Source organism: Cottoperca gobio, chromosome 8, assembly GCF_900634415.1.
Source record: "Cottoperca gobio chromosome 8, fCotGob3.1, whole genome shotgun sequence".
Classification (NCBI taxonomy): Eukaryota; Metazoa; Chordata; class Actinopteri; order Perciformes; family Bovichtidae; genus Cottoperca; species Cottoperca gobio.
In genome coordinates, this window is record NC_041362.1 from 548,283 (window position 1) to 570,991 (window position 22,709).

General features: G+C 42.7%; 1 protein-coding gene and 2 long non-coding RNA genes across 4 annotated transcripts; all 3 read left to right on the plus strand.

Annotated features, from left to right (window-relative positions):
* The first annotated feature begins 3,538 nt into the window (after window positions 1-3,538).
* On the plus strand, window positions 3,539-7,200 carry LOC115012797 (uncharacterized). Its single transcript, XR_003832726.1, has 3 exons — window positions 3,539-3,662; window positions 4,135-4,179; window positions 7,041-7,200. It is a non-coding gene; the product is annotated as an uncharacterized LOC115012797 (long non-coding RNA).
* Window positions 7,201-8,082: 882 nt separating this feature from the next.
* On the plus strand, window positions 8,083-8,900 carry LOC115012685 (uncharacterized). The gene is made up of 3 exons (XR_003832715.1): window positions 8,083-8,161; window positions 8,677-8,775; window positions 8,857-8,900. It is a non-coding gene; the product is annotated as an uncharacterized LOC115012685 (long non-coding RNA).
* Window positions 8,901-9,982: 1,082 nt separating this feature from the next.
* On the plus strand, window positions 9,983-17,618 carry LOC115012400 (protein NATD1-like). Of its 2 annotated transcripts, XR_003832676.1 has the most exons (4): window positions 9,983-10,222; window positions 10,963-11,084; window positions 11,157-11,397; window positions 17,424-17,618. XR_003832676.1 is itself a non-coding variant. In XM_029438008.1 (3 exons), the coding sequence occupies exons 1-3, from the start codon at window positions 10,069-10,071 to the stop codon at window positions 11,271-11,273; spliced, it is 393 nt and encodes a 130-aa protein (XP_029293868.1). In that variant the 5' UTR covers window positions 9,983-10,068; the 3' UTR covers window positions 11,274-11,785. The 2 variants fall into 2 exon arrangements, 1 of the variants encoding a protein (XP_029293868.1); XM_029438008.1 differs by lacking the exon at window positions 17,424-17,618 and having other exon boundaries at window positions 11,157-11,785.
* Window positions 17,619-22,709: the final 5,091 nt, after the last annotated feature.

Consider the following 22,709-nt stretch of genomic DNA (forward strand, 5'->3'; position numbering starts at 1 on the left):
GTTCAACTTCACTGTTAACATTACAAGAACATTGTGTTCAAAGTAAATGTGATCTGTGATCAACATTCACAGGAAACTATCTGCTCACACTTCATCCTGGTGTCACACAAACCTCCTGCACTTATATTGGGATTATTATTCAGGTTCATTGTACAGCTGATCATCTGGAATATAATATGAAACATAGAACATGTCACTTAGTCCGGGGGGGTTAGTTTACTCACTGAGAGAAGAAGACTCCCTGAAGGAGAACCAGAGATTTACTTCTGTCTACTTGAGTTTACAGAACTCAGCAGTGTCTCCAGAGAGAAGAATATAAAGTAACTCCAGCGTAGAGCGGCTGAGAGAATGTGTGGTGGACTCTGTGCAGGAGAGTCATGGTGTGAGAGACGCTGTAGAAGGACAGAACACCTGCGCTGTGATCCAGGTACACTCCGAGTCTGGAGGACGGACGAGCCTGAGACGGGAGTTTGGACTTTGTTGTAACGAAATATATATCTGTTATTGTACAATCTAACGCCCAGGATTTATCATTGTCTCCAAATAAAGATTCACCCCCCCCTGCTCTGCTGATGTTCTTGTATGTGACTGCTACATAAACTCCCCCCGCTCCACTCCACCTCCCAGTAACTACGTCCAGTCAGACTCTCTCTACTCAGCACCTGACGACACCATGTGAATCTGTCTGTGTGATGAGAATAAGTCTGTTGTTTTCTCATTACTGTCACTTTTCTGCCCCCCTCAGATAATAACAGCAGTCTGTTTGCTGTGTTTGGATCCAGTGTGATGTCACGTGAATACTTTAAGAATCCAGCTCTGGTCTTGGGCTCTGCTGACAGTGAAACATCCACTTCAGTCCCAGTCTGTGAGATGTTTGTCCACTTCTCTCTCAGAACGTCCTGGAGTTCATCTGTGACTTGTGACACAGCCGCTGTCACTTCCTCAAAGTATCTGAGAGGGATGTTGATGCTGGAGGAGAGTGTAGACTCACTGAGTGGGGACAGTGAGGGGTAGTTGTGTAGAAACTGGTTGTGGTCCTCTGTGTGTGCGAGCTGCTTCAGATCAGCGTCTTTCCTCTTCAGCTCAGTGATCTCCTGCTCCAGCTTCTCCTGAAGCTCTTTGACTCGACTCACTTCACTTTCCTGCTGCGATCTGAGCTGCTGCTTCACATCAGAGCTTCTTTTCTGCATGAGACGGATCAGCTGAGTGAACTTCTTCTCACTGTCCTCCACTGCTCTGTCAGCAGAGCGATTGATGACCTTCACCTTCTGCTGAAGCAGCTTCACATCTTTCTCTCCGTCCTGGATTCTCTGCTGGATGTTTAGTCGACTCCCCTCGAGCTCTCTCTGCCTCTCAGTCCTTTCTGCTGCAGCTGAGACTGTGTCGTGGCCTTTATGTTCGTCCACAGAGCAGAGATAACAGATACACTGCTGATCAGTACGGCAGAACATCTTCATCACCTCATCGTGACGAGAGCACATGTTCTCCTGGAGCTTCTGGGAGGGCTCCACCAGCTTGTGTTTCATTAATGTAGGTGCATTCATAATGAGGCTGGAGGTGTTTCTCACAGTAAGAGGCCACACACTGCACACAGGACTTGAAGGCTTTCAGTTTTCTCCCAGTGCAGACATCACATCCCACATCTTCAGGTCCAGCATAGCAGTGATCAGCAGGAGCAGCTTGGAGTCCAGTCTTCTTCAGCTCCTCCACTAAAGCTGCTAACATGGTGCTTCTTCAGCAGGACAGGCCTCGGTGTGAAGGTCTGACTGCACTGAGGGCAGCTGTGGCTTCTCTTCTCGTCCTCTCCATCCCAGAAGCTTTGAATACAGTTCTTGCAGTAGCTGTGTCCACAGGGAGTCGTCACCGGATCCTTCAGTAGATCCAGACAGATGGAACAAGAGATGGTTTCCCGGTCCAGCTGAACTCCTTTCTGCGCCATTTCTCCTTCACTGCCAGCGACTGTGTGAGTCTCACTTCCTGAGGAGTGAAACTAGTTTGAGTTGTGATACAAGCTCCTCCACATTCCAGGAAGAGGAGGGAACAAGGAAGTGTATGAGCGGGGGGGGGAACCTTTGACTCTAACATGTCAACAAAGTAAAACACACATTTTAATTAAATGTATGGACATTAGCTCAACGATTGTCTTCATGTCATCAGCTGGGGAAGTTTCAGGGTGATATCTGTTCATTAGTTTGACTTTATTGACCTGTAGTGTCTTGTCTTAAAGAAATGAAGTCATTTAGAGCATAAAGTGTCAGTTTTAGGGATAATGTGCTTTTATATTTAAAGAGACACTTTAGCATTAAAGAATCCTTACAATTCAAAATGTTAACCTGGGAAACAAACTGTTTTATTTTTCTTATTTTTAAGGGGTCAAATGTCGTGTAAGTATTTACTGCTTGTATCTGAATTCATTGTGTCTTCATCCACACAGTTATAATTGATCTAATGTATTCTATTTGAGAGGCCATAATCTATAAGTTATCAAACAAATGTATTCTTTATTTAAAGTTGACTAACTTGTTGTGGAGCTTTTTTATCGACATCTTTATTCGACGCTCTGCTGATAAATAGAGCTGCAACAAATAGTCCACAGTGAAATAATTGGCAACTATTGTGATAATCGAGAAACCATTTCAGTAAATTTCATGCAGAAATGGCAGAAAATGATGTTTTCATCCTCAAATATGGAGATTTAATTTGTATTTCATATTAAAGTGAATATCTTTGGGTTTTGGACGGACAAAACAAGACATTAGGAGAAACTGGGATGGACGTTTTATAGAACAAATGATTAATGTAGAAAAGAATCGTCAGAGTAATAAAGCGGGCCTCTACGAGTTAAGATGCATCAGTCAACACACTACTCACAAGATTAAGAGTGAACTTAGATGCAGAAATATAACATTTGCAAAGAGAATAAAAGTGAATTCTGCAGCTTTTTATCTCGTCACACGATCTTCCCCTGCAGATAAAGTTTATAAATTGTGATTATATTTACTTTTGTCTGCAGTCACAATAAAGAACATGTGTTCCGGTTCTGGTTATTTAACATACTGAAATATGCAGCTCAGATATTGCTGTTTACTTCTTTCTTTATATTTTCTAATTAACAACCTTTCATCTTGACCACAAGTGTTTGAGAACAGCGTGCACCCTGAAACCCTTGATGGGACTAATATGTTGACTTTTCTCTTCAGCTGCAGGTCAACAATAGAAGTGTACGCATGACTTACGTATATGTAGCTTTGACAATGCAGGTAATTCGATCATTCATGTCTCTTAGCCGTATTGTTCTGCTCTTCATGCGTCACGCGTGGCAGCTTAAAAGCGTTTGTCCACATTGGGATGAAGGCAAACAGCCATGTCAGCTCTGAGGACTCTCGCTTTTCTAGCTTTAATTAGTGAGTTATTAAAGTCAACTTTAGTTTAGATTTACTAATGTTAGAAGATATTTTCCTCGTCTTTAAAAGCTTTTCTTTGTGTCCTTCCCTGCAGGTGTTTCCAGCAGTAAGACTTCAGACTGCTCATACGTTTCTCTTCTGACGCACTTGAACCTGACGGAAACAAACGATGTTCTGGAGATCATGCGACCCGTGAAGAACTGGACCACGCCGACCCTCGTTCAGGTGGACATGGTGTTGTTTGGCATTTTAAAAGTGGTGAGTGTCTTTATAGTGCATACATTAAATATCTGTGTTTTTAAAGGGACACCAAACATATATTATTTTGCACTTTACCCATTCTGGGTTGTATCAACAGCTAGTTTTGTTGTTTTGCAATGGTGGAATGTACATTTACTCAAGTATTGTACTTGTAAAGCATAAAAACTCAGAACTCAAAGTAACTGATACTGTGGAGACCATGTCCAAAATACACCACAATATACTGGTATTGACAATAACCGTGATAATACAAACATGTTATATTGATATCATGCAGATTCAATAGTTTCACCTCTATTTTAATCAAAAGTCTGAGAGACAGATGTCTTAAAACCTGGGAAAGTAACACAAAACGGTCTGTGTGTAGATGTGTGAGAACATATGTGCGTTTAACTCTTCCAAGTAAAAGTGATGTTCTTGTTGTACATGCACATGAATGCTGAACCACAGTGTTGCTGATTGTCTGCAGGATGAGAAGTCTCAAACTGTCACGAGTCACATCGGGCTCCAAATGGTGAGTTCAGCTGCCAAATAATGACATTTGCATTTCCAACCATCGGTAACAACAACGGGCCTCGTGCAGCAATATCTTCTTAAATCACATTTTCTGTTAAGAGAAAAATAAGAGACGTCAACTCCAGATGCACCAAACTGGATTTCCATGCAAATCTGCTCTTACCCAGGTGTGCTGAAAGATCTTGAATTGTTTATTAGCAAAGGTGCAAATACTCTGGCACGTGCCAAGAATCAGAGAAATGCAGCCAAAACAATGTTGTGAGAAGAACTTCAGCGGTGACATTCAGGGACTGTTAAATACACTTAAGTTTAAAAGCATGTAAGAGCAGTGTGTGAGACGTTCAGAAGCTGAACACACACAAGGGGTTTTATATTCTCAAAATAATAACAAATCGTGGATACGAACAGAAATAAGAGGAAACTTTGTTCTTATGTCGCTCCCTGCATTACAGGTCATTCAGCAGACGCTCTTATCCAGAGCGACTTACATTAAACTAAGTACAGGGACAGTCTCCCTGGAGCAGCTCAGGGTGAAGTACCTTGTTCTGGGGTACACTGGTGGCAGCCTGGTGAACTCCCGACCTTCTGGTGTTTTGTTTGGAAGGCGTACCACTAGGCCATCACCACCCCATGCATGAGGCCCGTTGATTGTCAAGTCTGTTTCGATCTCACACACTCATCAACCTGTGTCATAAAATGTTTGAAAACCCAGCGTTTTGTTTTCCCAGCGCTGGACAAATGAATTTCTAACTTGGAATCCATCAGATTTTTGTGGGATAAATGTGCTGAGCATTCCTCGATCGAGACTGTGGATCCCAGACGTAGAAATCATAGAGGAGTATGTACTTATTCATCACAGAGCTGCAGTTTGTGGACCTTATCTTTCATACATTTTAATAAACTAAACCACATTAAACTGATCTTTTACATTTGACAAATGTTAAATCCAGTAAGAAAATGTAAATAACAATTAAAGGTTTCCTGTGGAGTCTTCTTGTAAACAAACATGATTGCGTTCTTTATAAAGTGTAAATAAGTTTGATTTTCTGTCTGGTTTAACTGGAAATCTTGTTTTATAATATACATGGCTTACAATGCATGAATGACTTAAATTCATGTGCATTTATAGCATACCTTTCCTGGTAGAACAAAACTTCTGTAGAGGAACATGTTCATTTTAATTTAATTAAATATTAAATATTTTTAATAATAATTTTCTTTGTAGAACAAAACTCCTAAGATACACTTTTATTTATATTGTTGCAGCAATATAAAATACATTTTAAAAAGTGATATGTTTTGGTGAGTTGTGTACTTACATTATAATAATAATAATAATAATAATAATAATAATAATAATAATAATAATAATAATAATAATAATAATAATAATAATAATAATAATAATATTGGAGAAACGCTGATTTCTAATGTGAAACTGCTTGATTCTGTGTTTCACCGATTTAACTCACCTGGTCTGTTTGTTCTGGAGAAAGAGAGACCTTTGCAGATAATTCGGCTCCCGGTAGAAACCTGATGAACGTATGGATCTTACGTTATCAGAGAAACAGGCTGAGCAAACGTTAGCGGCAACTCGGCTCGCATCCTCTCTGGGACATCCCTTGTCCCCCGAACATCATTGGAGAAACGCTGATTTCTAACGTGAAACTGCTTGATTCTGTGTTTTACCAATTTAACTCACCTGGTCTGTTTGTTTTGGAGAAAGAGAGACCTTTGAAGATAATTCTGGTGGTGGTGATGGCCTAGTGGTCTAGGCGTCAAGGTTGCTGAGGTTGGAGTTGCCGAATCTGGAGAGGGAAGAGTGTTAAGTTGGGTAAAGTTATGTTTGGTAGGGGGGTTGTTTAGGCCAAACACCTTTAAAAAAAATAATAAAAAAATAAATAATGTATGGTTAGTTGTTTATAGGATAATGTCCATTGTTTAAAGTCCAGGGTAGGAACCCTGTCTTATGGGGGGGGAGTGTGACGGCCTCAGAGGTGGCTGTGTGCTTCACCTGTGTTTCAGGAGGTTGATTGGTGGAGCTGAGACCTCGTCATGTCCTCATCACTGATTCAGCACACTTGAGCAGGCTGGGCTCAGGCTATAAAGAGACCTGCAAGATCTTCTCTGTCTCTTCCCTCTGGCCTGCTGCCTGCTATTTGTATTGTGCTTGTGCTTTGTGGATCATTTACTTAAATTAAACCATATAGAAAAGTTATTTGATTGTGTGGTCTCCCTCCTTGTCACCTCCTCTCGTGCCACGTTGTGACACTCTGGATAAGAGCGTCTGCTAAATGACCTGTAATGTAATTCAGCTTTCGGTAAAAACCTCATGGACCTATAGATTCAACGTTATCAGAGAAACAAGAACAAACGTTAGCGGCAACTCGGCTCGCATCCTCTGGGGCATCCCTTGTCCCCCGAACATCTTTGGAGAGAAACTTGTTTCTAACGTAAAGTTGCTTTATTCAGTGTTTTGCCGAGTTTACTCACCTGATTTGTTTGTTTTTACGAAAAGGAGACCTTTGCAGATAATTCGGCTGTTGGTAAAAACCTCCTGAACGTATGGCTCTTACGTTATCAGAGAAACAAGAGCAAACGTTAGTGGCAACTAGGCTTATTAAATCAGCATTTAGGAAACTCTGAACCATGATCCCACGCTGCTTCACAACATCACCAAACTCCGTCTTCTGTTATTGTTTTGATTGAGAGATCAACAATATACACTTACATAACATTGGTGATAGCTGCTGTGGTTTGTCTAGCTCTTTATATGGATGACACCTCTGTGCTTTGACCTGTTTTTAATGAAGGTCAAGGGAAATCTATGAAAGCAGAATGTCCTCTTTACTTTTTCAGTTCCTCTGACACTGGGAGCATCTCCAGGAGTCCAGTTGTCAGTTTGTCTCCCAACGGTTTGGTGAAGGCAAACGCACGTCAGCGGCTGACCTCCACCTGTCTGCTGAATGTCTCCATGTTCCCCTTTGACACCCAAAATTGTGAGATCACTTTTTCCTCCATGAACTCAGACGGTAAGGGGAGACAGCAGGTGAATAGGGTAAACAATGTGAACTAATAGATATCACTATGAAACTCCTCCAGTTAATTACTTTTATTAGGTACAATTAATATTTGTATTGACAAGTTTTCTGAAATGTTATGTTTAAATATGCGAATGAGAGATCTTATTAAATATGTGCTGATTTGCATACACTTCAGGAACAGAAATATCAGCATTGGATTGAAGCAGGTTCAAAATGTTCATGTATTTATTTAATATTCTTTTCTCCACACAGCGTACACCATACAACTAGGGACAGTCCACAGTGAAGCACTCCTTACTAACATCTCTGAGCTGTCCATGGTTACAAAGGGAGAATGGGAACTGGAAAACATGGATATTAAGTATATTAATGGATTCAAAGAGGAAGTCAAAGCAAACTTTTATACACGGTAGGAACATGTTTGTAATGACATTTGACAACAGTGTGTGTTTGACTCTATTTAGTTTCTTTTTAATCGGAGCTTCAGAGTGAAACATACAAGTGTACAATAAAAAGATGTGTTTTAGGTACAGGTATAAAGAAGATCTGATTCTAAAAGTCCTGTTAACGATGGACTCAGTCCATTCTCCACAATAATGTGAAGTGTGTGTGTGTTGAGGTCCAGATTGTTCTGCACCGACAGGAGATATGTGTTTATTTTACTGTAGAGGAAACCTCGTGAAGGCCACATGGGCTTCCTAGTGAGAAGATCGTGGAGCTTCAGTCTCCAGCTGTGAGTACACACACTCTGTGAAACAAACAATACACACACACTCTGTGATAAGCTGATACCTTCTGCACGTCCTCCTCTATCATTAGCATGTCATTATACTGTGTCTTGTTGTTTTTAAGGGAACGTTTTGGCAGACGATGGGCTTTTCTGCCAACGGCAAGCAGGTTCTCTTCCCCGAAGAGGCTCTCTACCTGATGGAGTGTGTGAGTGGCATGAAACCTGTTTCACCAGGGTGGAGCTCACATCATTCTTTGTGTTCTGTAATGTTTATATATAGCACTTGTGAGTCTAGGGTTGGCCATGTGTAAGAATGTTCCAACATGTATGAACCATCCTCCCATCAGCTGGTGATCAACATGTCTCTTAGCTTTTGTAGTCCAATACAATTGTTCTTGGGAGGCTGTTAACCCTTTAAATGTGGAGCTCCCCGGGCGGCTGCGGGACATTGTTGTTTGCTTCATCCTGTTTGAATGGATCTTATATAATCATTTAGCTTAGTTTGTACATATTTTAAAGATATGAAGCATTTGAAGATGCTCCAAGAAGTGACATCACAATAAGCAGAAATCCCAGTGTAGGCGCTGGTGGATCATTTCTGCTGCATAACTGGTTGAATTAACGACTCAATCGGCCCAAAACACATCCAGCGATGTTCAGCCGATCCCTGTTGTGATGTTTAAATACAGATGTGTGACTCTGCGAGTGGCTGTGTGAACAGGGAAACGTGCAGGTGTTTTACGAGGAGCTGCCGATGTCCATCCAGGACGGGTACGAGAAGTTTCTGTCGTCGAGCGCAGTGAGCCTCCAGCAATATCAGGTACGAGCAGATGTGCCGACAAACACTCTGAAGGAGGACTGCACTGCTGCACCGGTCTAACAGCTCTGTTTCATCACAAAGGTGTTTGGGCATTTGAAGAGGCTCGGCTATGTGGTGCACAGGTTCCCCCCCCCCCCCCATTCACAAGGGATTAGAAACAACATGAGGGACATATTCCTACAACACTGGGTGCTGTATGTCAAACCTCTGCTACCAGATGTTTAAAGATATTTAAATGAGGAACAGACTATGAATCAACCTAAATGACAATAAGAGACTTTGTTTTTGGTAAAAGATACTTTCTTACTCTTGTTTCATTTTTTATTTGTGGCTTTGAACGATGGCAATCTTTATATTATATTTAATATATTATATTAATTTGTATTGCCTGTGGATTTAATAACAATGCATTTTAAACAAAGAACAACAAAATTAAATAAAGTTGGGCTTTAATAAATGTGACAGAAATGAAAGAAGTGTATTTCCTCCATCAGTTCATTATCTATACTGTGTGTGTGTGTGTGTGTGTGTGTGTGTGTGGTAATAATATGGTCTTAAACTTGGTTTTATGAGAAATATTATTGTGTATATATAAAAGAACAGGCTAAATCCAAAAGACACTTAATATTCAAAGTTATATGGATTTCCCAGTTTCTCCTTCAGACATAATAGATATAAAACCCAAAATAAGCTCAAACTGTATATTTGAGTTTTTGAATGTATTAATACTGTAAAACCTCATTATTTGAATGACTTATTAAAATAATTAACTATAACTTAAATTGTCTTTGTGAAGTTAAGAATATTGTCATGTCAACATATTTCCGTGTTTGTTATGTGTATTATTCTGCCTGTAAAAACAATAATAATTAATTACCATGCAGAATTTGCATTAAAATAGACAAATATAAAGAAAATGTCGTATCTGTTCTGTACGTGTAGTTTTATTCTGGAATATTATTCTGATCCGTAATTTATTTTAATATTATTATTATTATTAGCAGTAACTTTATTTTTATTTTTTAACCTACAATGGTCGTCAGTAATTTCTAAAATCTAGGTGTATAAATGATGAAAACATATAAAACAATTTGTTCACCTAAATGTTAAAACTTGTCATAATTTATTCCCACTTTGAAATAATGTAACCCTGTTTGTTATGTAATGTAGAGGTCACAGAAAGGTCATGAAGAAGGTCATTATTATTGTGTGAGCATGTGGCGCCCCCTAGTGGCCGGTCTTTAATGTTAACACTACATGCTGCTTAGTATTACGAGTCTTTTTCATGTATAAATGGCCTTTAAAATGTTTTCCAGACTCACTGCGTTAAATCTCCGACGGAAGTCTCACCCAGCCGCCTTCAGTGCGTTAAATCCGGGCTTCAGTTTAACGGTTGAACACGACCGACAGAACCGGCGCTTCACCGTCTCTCCGGGCAGCGGGGCAGGTGAGGAGAGATAGCCGAGGTTAGCGCTCTGTAGCCGGGGGACATCCTATAAGAGAGCTCGGCGTCCACTTGCGGCCTAGTTAAAAACACAAATCTGTGCCGTGGATTACTTTAACGTTAGAATATACAGATGTTTCTTTACAGACATGTTGTTGAATTTTGCTCATATATTGACAGTGTCGCTTTTGTTAGGAGAAAACACTCAGCGAAACTTCATCTACAAATCTAGGAATTTAATGTAACTTTGCCAAGTGAAGACGTTGCACTGAGGATATGAATGATTTGTACATAATACGAGCTGTTTGTATCAGCCAAACAGTTCGGCATATATCTTATTAGCAAAGGAAACACATTTCAGTACATTTTTGTCTAGTTGTCCACAGTAGCACAGTAGAAGCAGCCTAGTAGGGACCCACTTAAATAAAGGTTTTTTTGTAGGGAGTTTTGTGGAAGCCCATTTCCGCCAATGTGATAGAAAAAAGTCATAATGACAAACTTTAATCTCAAAATAATAAAAACATTATTCAAATATGAAAACATTTCTCAAAATAATACAAAACTATTCCAAATGATTGAATTAGTACCCCAAGTCATTATTTTGAGATTCTAGGTCATTATTTTAAGAACGTGTCCTATTATTGTTAGATGTGTTAGATTGTCTGTGATTCCCTCAGGAGCTGCGTTGTGATCATTGGGATCTCAGTCATTTTAAATGTGAAGTCCTCTTCCTCTGTCTGCAGACGGCCATGCAGCCTGTGCGGTGCTGCTCTACAGATTCACCGGAGAGAAGGAGGTGGACTTAATGTCAACGTACGTACCGGAGACATTTAGGGGCCAAGGTGTTGCTGCACAGCTGTCGCAGGTGAGTTAAACTCGTGAAGCATCAGTCAGTTTTGAAAAGCTGTATTTACTGTATTTAATGCTCCTCTTACAGGCTGCCATGGACTTCCTGGTTGAAGAAAACCTCAAGGCTCACGTCTCCTGTTGGTATATAAAGAAATACATCGAGGATGACCCGCGACGGCGTTATAAAGAAGTCGTCATCACTTGACTGCAGTTTGTGCAGTAAAACCTGGGACCTCAAATCATCTACAACCTCATGTTCTTATCATGCAGAGCTGTGGGGCCACATGGAGGACGTACAATGTGCCACACTTGATCTGCAGCATCCAAAAGTCAGGCTTTATATCATATTCATATTCTAGAAATGTCTGATTACATCCATTAAAGTTAGGCATGGTATAATTCATCCTGTTTCTAAAGAGACGTACATTAACTTCATGGTAAATAAGATATATAGATTTTTCAAGAAACACTTTATTTACAAAAATAAATGTAAACTCACAAAGTTTACAAATAAAGTGCAAAGAAAATCCCTTTCTGTTTTAAAATACATATCTCTATATATACACATGTATACACACACACACACACACACACACACACACACACACACACACACACACACACATACACATAATTTTATTTTTTTATCCAACCAAAAATTGTGCAAAGTGCAACTCATCCTTATCAATAAAACAAACAATATTCTTGGAACACCAACGCTGTTTAAAAGTCTCTAAATCGTCACTATGTTTAAAAAATCTGAACTCGAGCCAGAGTCTGGCCCTGATGTTCACAGAAGCCATATTGCTTTGGCCTCCTGCCCTTCTCTGTTCTCTACGGTGTTCCTTCTGCTTATATAAATTCGCCATTTTTGCTTCTCCTGAGAGGAAATTTATGAGCTGCCACTTTTCTTTGTTTGCCTTTTTGTAGGCAGCTCACATGATAAAAACACTCTCAGTAAAAACTACATCAAAGAGACTAAAAACCAATGTTAAAGAGAGAAGAAACTTGTGAGTCTCTTACACTCGCTAAAAACATGGAAAACTGTCTCACGGAGATTACAAAATAGACACTTGTTAAAAACAGCATTTGAGGCGATAGCATCTTGTAAAATCCTCCATTGAAGGTCGACAGTTCGCTTTTTGAGGGGAGGTTTATATAAAATCCTCCACTGTGGGCCTGGTCCACTTTCTCCACCAAGTCTGTCAGACCCAGCAGAGAGCCCAGGGCCCGGGCATCATTCAGCGCCGGCCCCACTGCATCCACCAGCTGCTGCAGGGACAGAGTCTTGGACCTGCACAGAGCCACCATCAGGGAGAGAAGACAGAGAGACAAGTGAGCCACAGACAGGGAGAGAAGACGGAGAGACAAGTGAGCCACAGACAGGGAGAGAAGACAGAGAGACAAGTGAGCGAGACAGGGAGAGAAGACAGAGAGACAAGTGAGCCACAGACAGGGAGAGAAGACAGAGAGACAAGTGAGCCACAGACAGGGAGAGAAGACGGAGAGACAAGTGAGCCACAGACAGGGAGAGAAGACGGAGAGACAAGTGAGCGAGACAGGGAGAGAAGACAGAGAGACAAGTGAGCCACAGACAGGGAGAGAAGACAGAGAGACAAGTGAGCCACAGACAGGGAGAGAAGACGGAGAGACAAGTGAGCCACAGACAGGGAGAGAAGACGGAGAGACAAGTGAGCCACAGACAGGAAGAACAGACAGAGAGACAAGTGAGCCACAGACAGGGAGAGAAGACGGAGAGACAAGTGAGCGAGACAGGGAGAGAAGACGGAGAGACAAATGAGCCACAGACAGGAAGAACAGACAGAGAGACAAGTTAGCCACAGACAGGGAGAACAGACAGAGAGACAAGTGAGCCACAGACAGGGAGAGAAGACAGAGAGACAAGTGAGCCACAGAGAGAGAGAAGACGGAGAGACAAGTGAGCCACAGACAGGTATAGAAGACAGAGAGACAAGTTAGCCACAGACAGGTAGAGAAGACAGAGAGACAAGTGTGCCACAGACAGGGAGAGAAGACAGAGAGACAAGTGAGCCACAGACAGGGAGAGAAGACAGAGAGACAAGTGAGCCACAGAGAGAAAGAAGACAGAGAGACAAGTGAGCCACAGACAGGTAGAGAAGACGGAGAGACAAATGAGCCACAGACAGGTAGAGAAGACGGAGAGACAAGTGAGCCACAGACAGGGAGAGAAGACGGAGAGACAAGTGAGCCACAGACAGGGAGAGAAGACGGAGAGACAAGTGAGCCACAGACAGGGAGAGATGACAGAGAGACAAGTGAGCCACAGGCAGGGAGAGAAGACGGAGAGACAAGTGAGCCACAGACAGGGAGAGATGACAGAGAGACAAGTGAGCCACAGACAGGTAGAGAAGACGGAGAGACCAGTGAGCCACAGACAGGGAGAGAAGACGGAGAGACAAGTGAGCCACAGACAGGGAGAGAAGACGGAGAGACAAGTGAGCCACAGGCAGGGAGAGAAGACGGAGAGACAAGTGAGCCACAGACAGGTAGAGAAGACGGAGAGAGCAGTGAGCCACAGACAGGGAGAGAAGACGGAGAGACAAGTGAGCCACAGACAGGGAGAGAAGACGGAGAGACAAATGAGCCACAGACAGGAAGAACAGACAGAGAGACAAGTGAGCCACAGACAGGGAGAACAGACAGAGAGACAAGTGAGCCACAGACAGGGAGAGAAGACAGAGAGACAAGTGAGCCACAGAGAGAGAGAAGACGGAGAGACAAGTGAGCCACAGACAGGTAGAGAAGACAGAGAGACAAGTGTGCCACAGACAGGGAGAGAAGACAGAGAGACAAGTGTGCCACAGAGAGAAAGAAGACAGAGAGACAAGTGAGCCACAGACAGGTAGAGAAGACGGAGAGACAAGTGAGCCACAGAGAGAGAGAAGACGGAGAGACAAGTGAGCCACAGACAGGTAGAGAAGACGGAGAGACAAGTGAGCCACAGACAGGGAGAGAAGACAGAGAGACAAGTGTGCCACAGAGAGAAAGAAGACAGAGAGACAAGTGAGCCACAGACAGGTAGAGAAGACGGAGAGACAAGTGAGCCACAGAGAGAGAGAAGACGGAGAGACAAGTGAGCCACAGACAGGTAGAGAAGACGGAGAGACAAGTGAGCCACAGACAGGGAGAGAAGACAGAGAGACAAGTGAGCCACAGACAGGTAGAGAAGACGGAGAGACAAGTGAGCCACAGACAGGTAGAGAAGACGGAGAGACAAGTGAGCCACAGACAGGGAGAGAGAAGACAGAGAGACAAGTGAGCCACAGACAGGGAGAGAAGACAGAGAGACAAGTGAGCCACAGACAGGTAGAGAAGACGGAGAGACAAGTGAGCCACAGACAGGTAGAGAAGACGGAGAGACAAGTGAGCCACAGACAGGGAGAGAGAAGACAGAGAGACAAGTGAGCCACAGACAGGGAGAGAAGACAGAGAGACAAGTGAGCCACAGACAGGGAGAGATGACAGAGAGACAAGTGAGCCACAGACAGGGAGAGAAGACAGAGAGACAAGTGAGCCACAGACAGGGAGAGATGACAGAGAGACAAGTGAGCCACAGACAGGGAGAGAAGACAGAGAGACAAGTGAGCCACAGACAGGGAGAGATGACAGAGAGACAAGTGAGCCACAGGCAGGGAGAGAAGACGGAGAGACAAGTGAGCCACAGACAGGGAGAGATGACAGAGAGACAAGTGAGCCACAGACAGGTAGAGAAGACGGAGAGACCAGTGAGCCACAGACAGGGAGAGAAGACGGAGAGACAAGTGAGCCACAGACAGGGAGAGAAGACGGAGAGACAAGTGAGCCACAGGCAGGGAGAGAAGACGGAGAGACAAGTGAGCCACAGACAGGTAGAGAAGACGGAGAGAGCAGTGAGCCACAGACAGGGAGAGAAGACGGAGAGACAAGTGAGCCACAGACAGGGAGAGAAGACGGAGAGACAAATGAGCCACAGACAGGAAGAACAGACAGAGAGACAAGTGAGCCACAGACAGGGAGAACAGACAGAGAGACAAGTGAGCCACAGACAGGGAGAGAAGACAGAGAGACAAGTGAGCCACAGAGAGAGAGAAGACGGAGAGACAAGTGAGCCACAGACAGGTAGAGAAGACAGAGAGACAAGTGTGCCACAGACAGGGAGAGAAGACAGAGAGACAAGTGTGCCACAGAGAGAAAGAAGACAGAGAGACAAGTGAGCCACAGACAGGTAGAGAAGACGGAGAGACAAGTGAGCCACAGAGAGAGAGAAGACGGAGAGACAAGTGAGCCACAGACAGGTAGAGAAGACGGAGAGACAAGTGAGCCACAGACAGGGAGAGAAGACAGAGAGACAAGTGTGCCACAGAGAGAAAGAAGACAGAGAGACAAGTGAGCCACAGACAGGTAGAGAAGACGGAGAGACAAGTGAGCCACAGAGAGAGAGAAGACGGAGAGACAAGTGAGCCACAGACAGGTAGAGAAGACGGAGAGACAAGTGAGCCACAGACAGGGAGAGAAGACAGAGAGACAAGTGAGCCACAGACAGGTAGAGAAGACGGAGAGACAAGTGAGCCACAGACAGGTAGAGAAGACGGAGAGACAAGTGAGCCACAGACAGGGAGAGAGAAGACAGAGAGACAAGTGAGCCACAGACAGGGAGAGAAGACAGAGAGACAAGTGAGCCACAGACAGGTAGAGAAGACGGAGAGACAAGTGAGCCACAGACAGGTAGAGAAGACGGAGAGACAAGTGAGCCACAGACAGGGAGAGAGAAGACAGAGAGACAAGTGAGCCACAGACAGGGAGAGAAGACAGAGAGACAAGTGAGCCACAGACAGGGAGAGATGACAGAGAGACAAGTGAGCCACAGACAGGGAGAGAAGACAGAGAGACAAGTGAGCCACAGACAGGGAGAGATGACAGAGAGACAAGTGAGCCACAGACAGGGAGAGAAGACAGAGAGACAAGTGAGCCACAGACAGGGAGAGATGACAGAGAGACAAGTGAGCCACAGGCAGGGAGAGATGACAGAGAGACAAGTGAGCCACAGACAGGTAGAGAAGACGGAGAGACAAGTGAGCCACAGACATGTCAGAACACTTGTAATATAAACGTGTGTTGATGTGAGTCATGAAGTGGGGAAGCTTCATGCTGATATCTGTTAGTTACATGTATGACTCTGTTCACCTGTAGTGTGTACAACATGTATGACTCTGTTCACCTGTAGTGTGTACAACATGTATGACTCTGTTCACCTGTAGTGTGTACAACATGTATGACTCTGTTCACCTGTAGTGTGTACAACATGTATGACTCTGTTCACCTGTAGTGTGTACAACATGTATGACTCTGTTCACCTGTAGTGTGTACAACATGTATGACCCTGTTCACCTGTAGTGTGTACAACATGTATGACCCTGTTCACCTGTAGTGTGTACAACATGTATGACTCTGTTCACCTGTAGTGTGTACAACATGTATGACTCTGTTCACCTGTAGTGTGTACAACATGTATGACTCTGTTCACCTGTAGTGTGTACAACATGTATGACTCTGTTCACCTGTAGTGTGTACAACATGTATGACTCTGTTCACCTGTAGTGTGTACAACATGTTTGACCCTGTTCACCTGTAGTGTGTACAACATGTATGACTCTGTTCACCTGTAGTGTGTACAACATGTATGACTCTGTTCACCTGTAGTGTGTACAACATGTATGACTCTGTTCACCTGTAGTGTGTACAACATGTATGACCCTGTTCACCTGTAGTGTGTACAACATGTATGACTCTGTTCACCTGTAGTGTGTACAACATGTATGACCCTGTTCACCTGTAGTGTGTACAACATGTATGACTCTGTTCACCTGTAGTGTGTACAACATGTATGACCCTGTTCACCTGTAGTGTGTACAACATGTATGACTCTGTTCACCTGTAGTGTGTACAACATGTATGACTCTGTTCACCTGTAGTGTGTACAACATGTATGACTCTGTTCACCTGTAGTGTGTACAACATGTATGACTCTGTTCACCTGTAGTGTGTACAACATGTATGACTCTGTTCACCTGTAGTGTGTACAACATGTATGACTCTGTTCACCTGTAGTGTGTACAACATGTATGACTCTGTTCACCTGTAGTGTGTACAACATGTATGAATGTTACAATACATATCTAGCTTTTCTCTAAAGGAGCATCACAGATGGTTGTGAAAACCTTTTGGAAATGTTTTCCATCCCTGTCTCTGTAGTGTGTTTGTATTCCTCCAGATGTCTTATTTTGTCCGTAAACTCCACCCTTTCAGTCTGATATTGTCTCTTTATCTCCTCCAGGCCGTAGATCTGTCCGTCTCTGCAGTGGATTTGAAGGGTAAAACGTACGGGGTGGTTGACGGCCCTGATAACCCCCAACAAATCTTCCCCTGTATCCCTGCTTGTTTCCTGTATCCATGGCACTGTCTGGAGCAGACTGTGTCTGGGTGAAGAAGACCGCTTTTGATTACAATATGGAAATAAATCGAAGGCTTACTCAAAATGTTTGGTTATTGAAGTCCTTTTAGTAATTAAGGTTCATTGGTGGACAATATCGTGTACATAACATTTCTGTTTCTTTCTGTTCTTTGTCTCCAAAATGCCCAACACACAAAGAATATTGACAAAGAACAAGATAAAGATGAATTTGTCTGATAGCATTATTTATTTATTTGAAAATGTTCTATGGCTAAAACGATAACATTGTTATCTTGGATTTCTTTCTCCACATTTATAGTGCAGTGAAAATCTAATATTGAGACAGTCCGATCACTTTGTTTCATATTCAAACAGCAAAACGTTTTGTAGTGAAAAAGCAAACAGAGTAAAATGAAGACACCAGTCAGAGCACTTAAAACCAGTTTAACCTGTATGTGTGTACCAACACGTATTACATTTCATAAATATAAATCATATAAAGGTCAGATGAAGTCCTCTTGAGCCTCGTGTGAAGACGCTCAAAGTTCCTGCATGTTAAAGAAACATTTATGCTGAGTTTTGTTTCTGGTCAGCAGAGCAGTTCAGTACTCTACTAGAGTGTGTGTGTGTGTGTGTGTGTGTGTGTGTGTGTGTGTGTGTGTGTGTGTGTGTGTGTGTGTGTGAGAGACATGATTTTGAGTGGAGATGAACTGAAGCAGCTTTCTCCCTTGAAGAAACAAATGGTGGCATCTGTGTTTTCAGAGGAAGTTTTGCTTCCAATGTATTAAATCCTGGCGATTATATAATGTGTTAAGAAAAATAACTAAATATTTTCAGCATCTGGAAGTTTTCTCTGGGACACAACATGAGAAAATATAATCTTTCTAACTATCACCACCTGACGGGGAAACTGGTCCGCAGCAGCTGTGCATCATGATACACGCGCTGCAGTCTATCACTGTTTACATTCTCTGAAGCTTCAGCTTTCCATCATGGCAGCACTCAGGGTTGTACAGTTGGAGGAGGAGAAGATAGAACACGTTCAATCCCCGTAAATATCCAGCTCATCCACGGCTGTTTAGTGCCAATGAAAGTATGAGCTCTGCTTGTTCAGGGTCTGTGGTGGTGATATGTACTGTTTCCAGTAAATAGCCACAGCCTCCACGTGATGCTGCCGTAACCACCGAGCGTCAAATGACTTTACAAGACCTGTGAAGTTGGATGTTTGTTGTCTATGAAGGTGAGCAAGTCAACCAGGAGTCCATTCATTCCTCTGGGAACCCGTTTTTCTTCCTGTGGAATTATCTAACATTCAATTCAGTCAATTGTGTAAAGTTAAGTGTACAATTAAGAAGAAACAGCTGAGCTTGTTGAACTAAGTCGTAAATAACAGTTCATTAACATTTCACAATGCATTCTTGGTCCTAGTTTGTGTCTGTAATGCTGCGTGTGTTTATTCCACGAGGTGTGAAGGACACACACTCCTGAATAGTGAGAATGAAACGCACCACAAACAGTGAAGGTTTCAAATACTTTAAACAAGCTGAATTCAGACCATTGAGAACGCTTGTAAAATGTGAGAAATCTCTTAAGACGACTTTATAAAGCGATAACTGTGAGTAAGTGTTGCAGGGCAGAGGGGGGGTGTAGTTAAATATGTTACACAATCATTGATCCTTTATATAAGGTGAAAACTCCCCATATAGCTCCATGTTTATAAAAGCTTTTTATTCTTTTATTCTGAGCTGGATTGCGTATCCCTGACCTCCTGGATGGAGACACACATGTTCCTCTCTGAACTCATGGTGCTGTCCTTGGTGCTGGAGCAACAGACACATTTGTAGAGTCCCGCCCTTCTGTCAGTTCTGATCTTATTCTTGAGAATCTAAAGAGTTGTTTACGGAGCGTTAGCTGCTCGCAGGCGAACAGAACCAACTGGGTTCAAACCCTCTGGATCTGTGTGCTCCTTTAATACACCAGAGAGATTAAAGAGCTCCACACTTCAGAACCAACATGTATGGCATTAAATAAGACTTGAACTGTGAGTGGAAAGCTTGCACTAATATTCTAAAAATCACATTTTAAGTTATTAAAGTTATACGACTCAGAATAACAAGAGCAGGTCAGAGTTCCCCTGACTGACAATCTGAAAATGTGCAGCAAACCCTGAAGTACATTTAAGAGCTTCCTGTGTCTTTAATGCAGGACGTGGTTTTTACAGTCGTTTCCATGATATCTGCAAAACGTGTCACCAGGTTTGAATATATCTCGTGGACAGTTCTTGGTGCAGAAACATTGTTTGTGTGATGCACGTGTGCACGTCCAACCTTAAGGAAATTGAAGAAAGATTCAGCAGCCTTCTCCTTTCCAGAGATGCTCATCTCGCTCACCCTCTGCTCACCACACTCCCATTTTCTATCGCAGTGAATGAACGTCAAGATAAAATGAGATAATCCGTTATTAGTCCCACAACAGGGACGTTTGCATCGTCACAGCCGCAAAGGGACAGTGCAACAACAAGAGGAAGTAAAGAACATCCACATATAACAAATACTACAAGTCCATCCATCCTTTGGTCTGTAACATTTCAGCTTCTCTAATGGGATGTTTAAATGTCTTGTTTAGTCAAAACCCAAAGATATTCACTTTAATATGATAAAACACTGAACTATATATCACAACCTGTGATCAGTTTCACACTCTTGACATTCGCTCGCTGTCGAGTGAAGCCGCTCTCCGCTGAAGCTGTGAGAACGTTTTATACTTGTTCATACCACAGTCAGAAATCAAGCCTGATGATGGACGTCTGTGGAAGAAAGTTGTGAATCTTTATCTTCTATTCCCAAATATTTGTATTTTTTTTGTCAGATTGCTGACACTGGATGGTAACCAGCAGCATATCTGGTGTAAAGAAACATATTGGTGCACGTTGAAGTTGCTCATTAGTAACTTGGTTCTGAAAGGTCACAGGCACAACAGAAAGATTGATCAGACATTTTGAGTTTAATGCAGAACATGATGTTTTTGACCCATCTCTACACAATACCGGGAAATGGAACTTTTCTTCCAGGGTTCTTGGGTAATCCACAACGCATCTTATTCACCTTATTGTAACTTGTGCAAAGTCTGTAGTACTGTCTGTACTGTATTACAGTCTGTAGTACTGTCTGTACTGTATTACAGTCTGTAGTACTGTCTGTACTGTATTACAGTCTGTACTGTATAGTCTGTAGTACTGTCTGTACTGTATTACAGTCTGTAGTACTGTCTGTACTGTATTACAGTCTGTAGTACTGTCTGTACTGTATAAGTCTGTAGTACTGTCTGTACTGTACAGTCTGTAGTACTGTCTGTACTGTATTACAGTCTGTAGTACTGTCTGTACTGTATACAGTCTGTAGTACTGTCTGTACTGTATTACAGTCTGTAGTACTGTCTGTACTGTATTACAGTCTGTAGTACTGTCTGTACTGTAAAGTCTGTAGTACTGTCTGTACTGTAAAGTCTGTAGTACTGTATGTACTGTATACAGTCTGTAGAACTGTCTGTACTGTAAAGTCTGTAGTACTGTCTGTACTGTAAAGTCTGTAGTAACTGTCTGTACTGTATAACAGTCTGTAGTACTGTCTGTACTGTAAAGTCTGTAGAACTGTCTGTACTGTAAAGTCTGTAGAACTGTCTGTACTGTAAAGTCTGTAGTACTGTCTGTACTGTAAAGTCTGTAGAACTGTCTGTACTGTAAAGTCTGTAGAACTGTCTGTACTGTAAAGTCTGTAGTACTGTCTGTACTGTAAAGTCTGTAGTACTGTCTGTACTGTAAAGTCTGTAGAACTGTCTGTACTGTAAAGTCTGTAGTACTGTCTGTACTGTAAAGTCTGTAGAACTGTCTGTACTGTAAAGTCTGTAGTACTGTCTGTACTGTAAAGTCTGTAGAACTGTCTGTACTGTAAAGTCTGTAGTACTGTCTGTACTGTATAACAGTCTGTAGTCGTGTGCTTTGGAGCTCAAATGACCGATATGTTTGCAGTTGCAGAGCTGAAGCTCACCCGTCCAACTGCATCTTGCAACAGGAAGTGCCGACGCCCTCGTCAGCCTGTGGAACGTGGAGGAGCTAGTGTGTGTCCGCTGCTCCTCCAGGTGCTTCATGTTGCACAATACTTTTACATTTTCATCCAAGAACACATTTGAAAAATCTGTATTTTTTTGACTCAACTTTATTTAATTTTGACTCCTCTTGCTGATATTGAATCACGGACGTCTCCTCACTGCTGCTGACGTTGTAGGCTGGACTGGCCTGTGAGGACATTCAGTTTTAGCCACGATGGGAAGATGTTGGCCTCGGCCTCCGAGGATCACTTCATCGACATCGCCGAGGTGAAAACAGATCAGTACGAGAGACCGACGGCAAACTGTTATCTGCTGGAACTGAAACTTTGCCAAGATGTAACTGTGGGTTTTGTGTTTTGAACAACGTGGTAGTAAACACTTCCTCATCTGTGGTGTGTGTGCAGGAGAGAAGCTGTGGGAGGTTCAGTGTGATTCTCCCACCTTCACTGTTGCCTGGCACCCCAAGAGGCCGCTGCTGGCCTACGCCTGCGACGACAAGGAGGGCAAGTACGACAACAACCGGGAGGCGGGGACCATCAAACTGCTCGGCCTTCCTAACGACTCCTGAGACGGAGCAGCTGAGTGTTAAACAGGTTCTGATCAGTCGGACCTTTAGAGAGAGAGAGAGAGAGAGGAGAGAGAGAGAGAGAGAGAGAGAGAGAGAGAGAGAGAGAGAGAGAGAGAGAGAGAGAGAGAGAGAGAGAGAGAGAGAGAGAGAGAGAGAGAGAGAGAGAGAGAGAGAGAGAGACAGAGAGACAGAGAGAGAGAGAGAGAGAGAGACAGAGAGACAGAGAGAGAGAGAGAGAGAGAGAGAAGTAAAGGATGCTGCTACAGCAACAGTAACCTTCTGCCTCCAGCAGGTGGCGCCACTGTCCTGACTTTCCTTTTAAACAGCTGACTTCATTCCCTGTTTTGATACACAGAGAACAACAACTCTCAGTGCTGTAATATAGTGTTTTTTAATGTAAAATATGCTTTTTTTAAATATTAAAACTGGTCTCTTTATATATATTATTTGTCTTGAACCCTGAATTACGACTTGTGATGTTTGTTTAAATATTA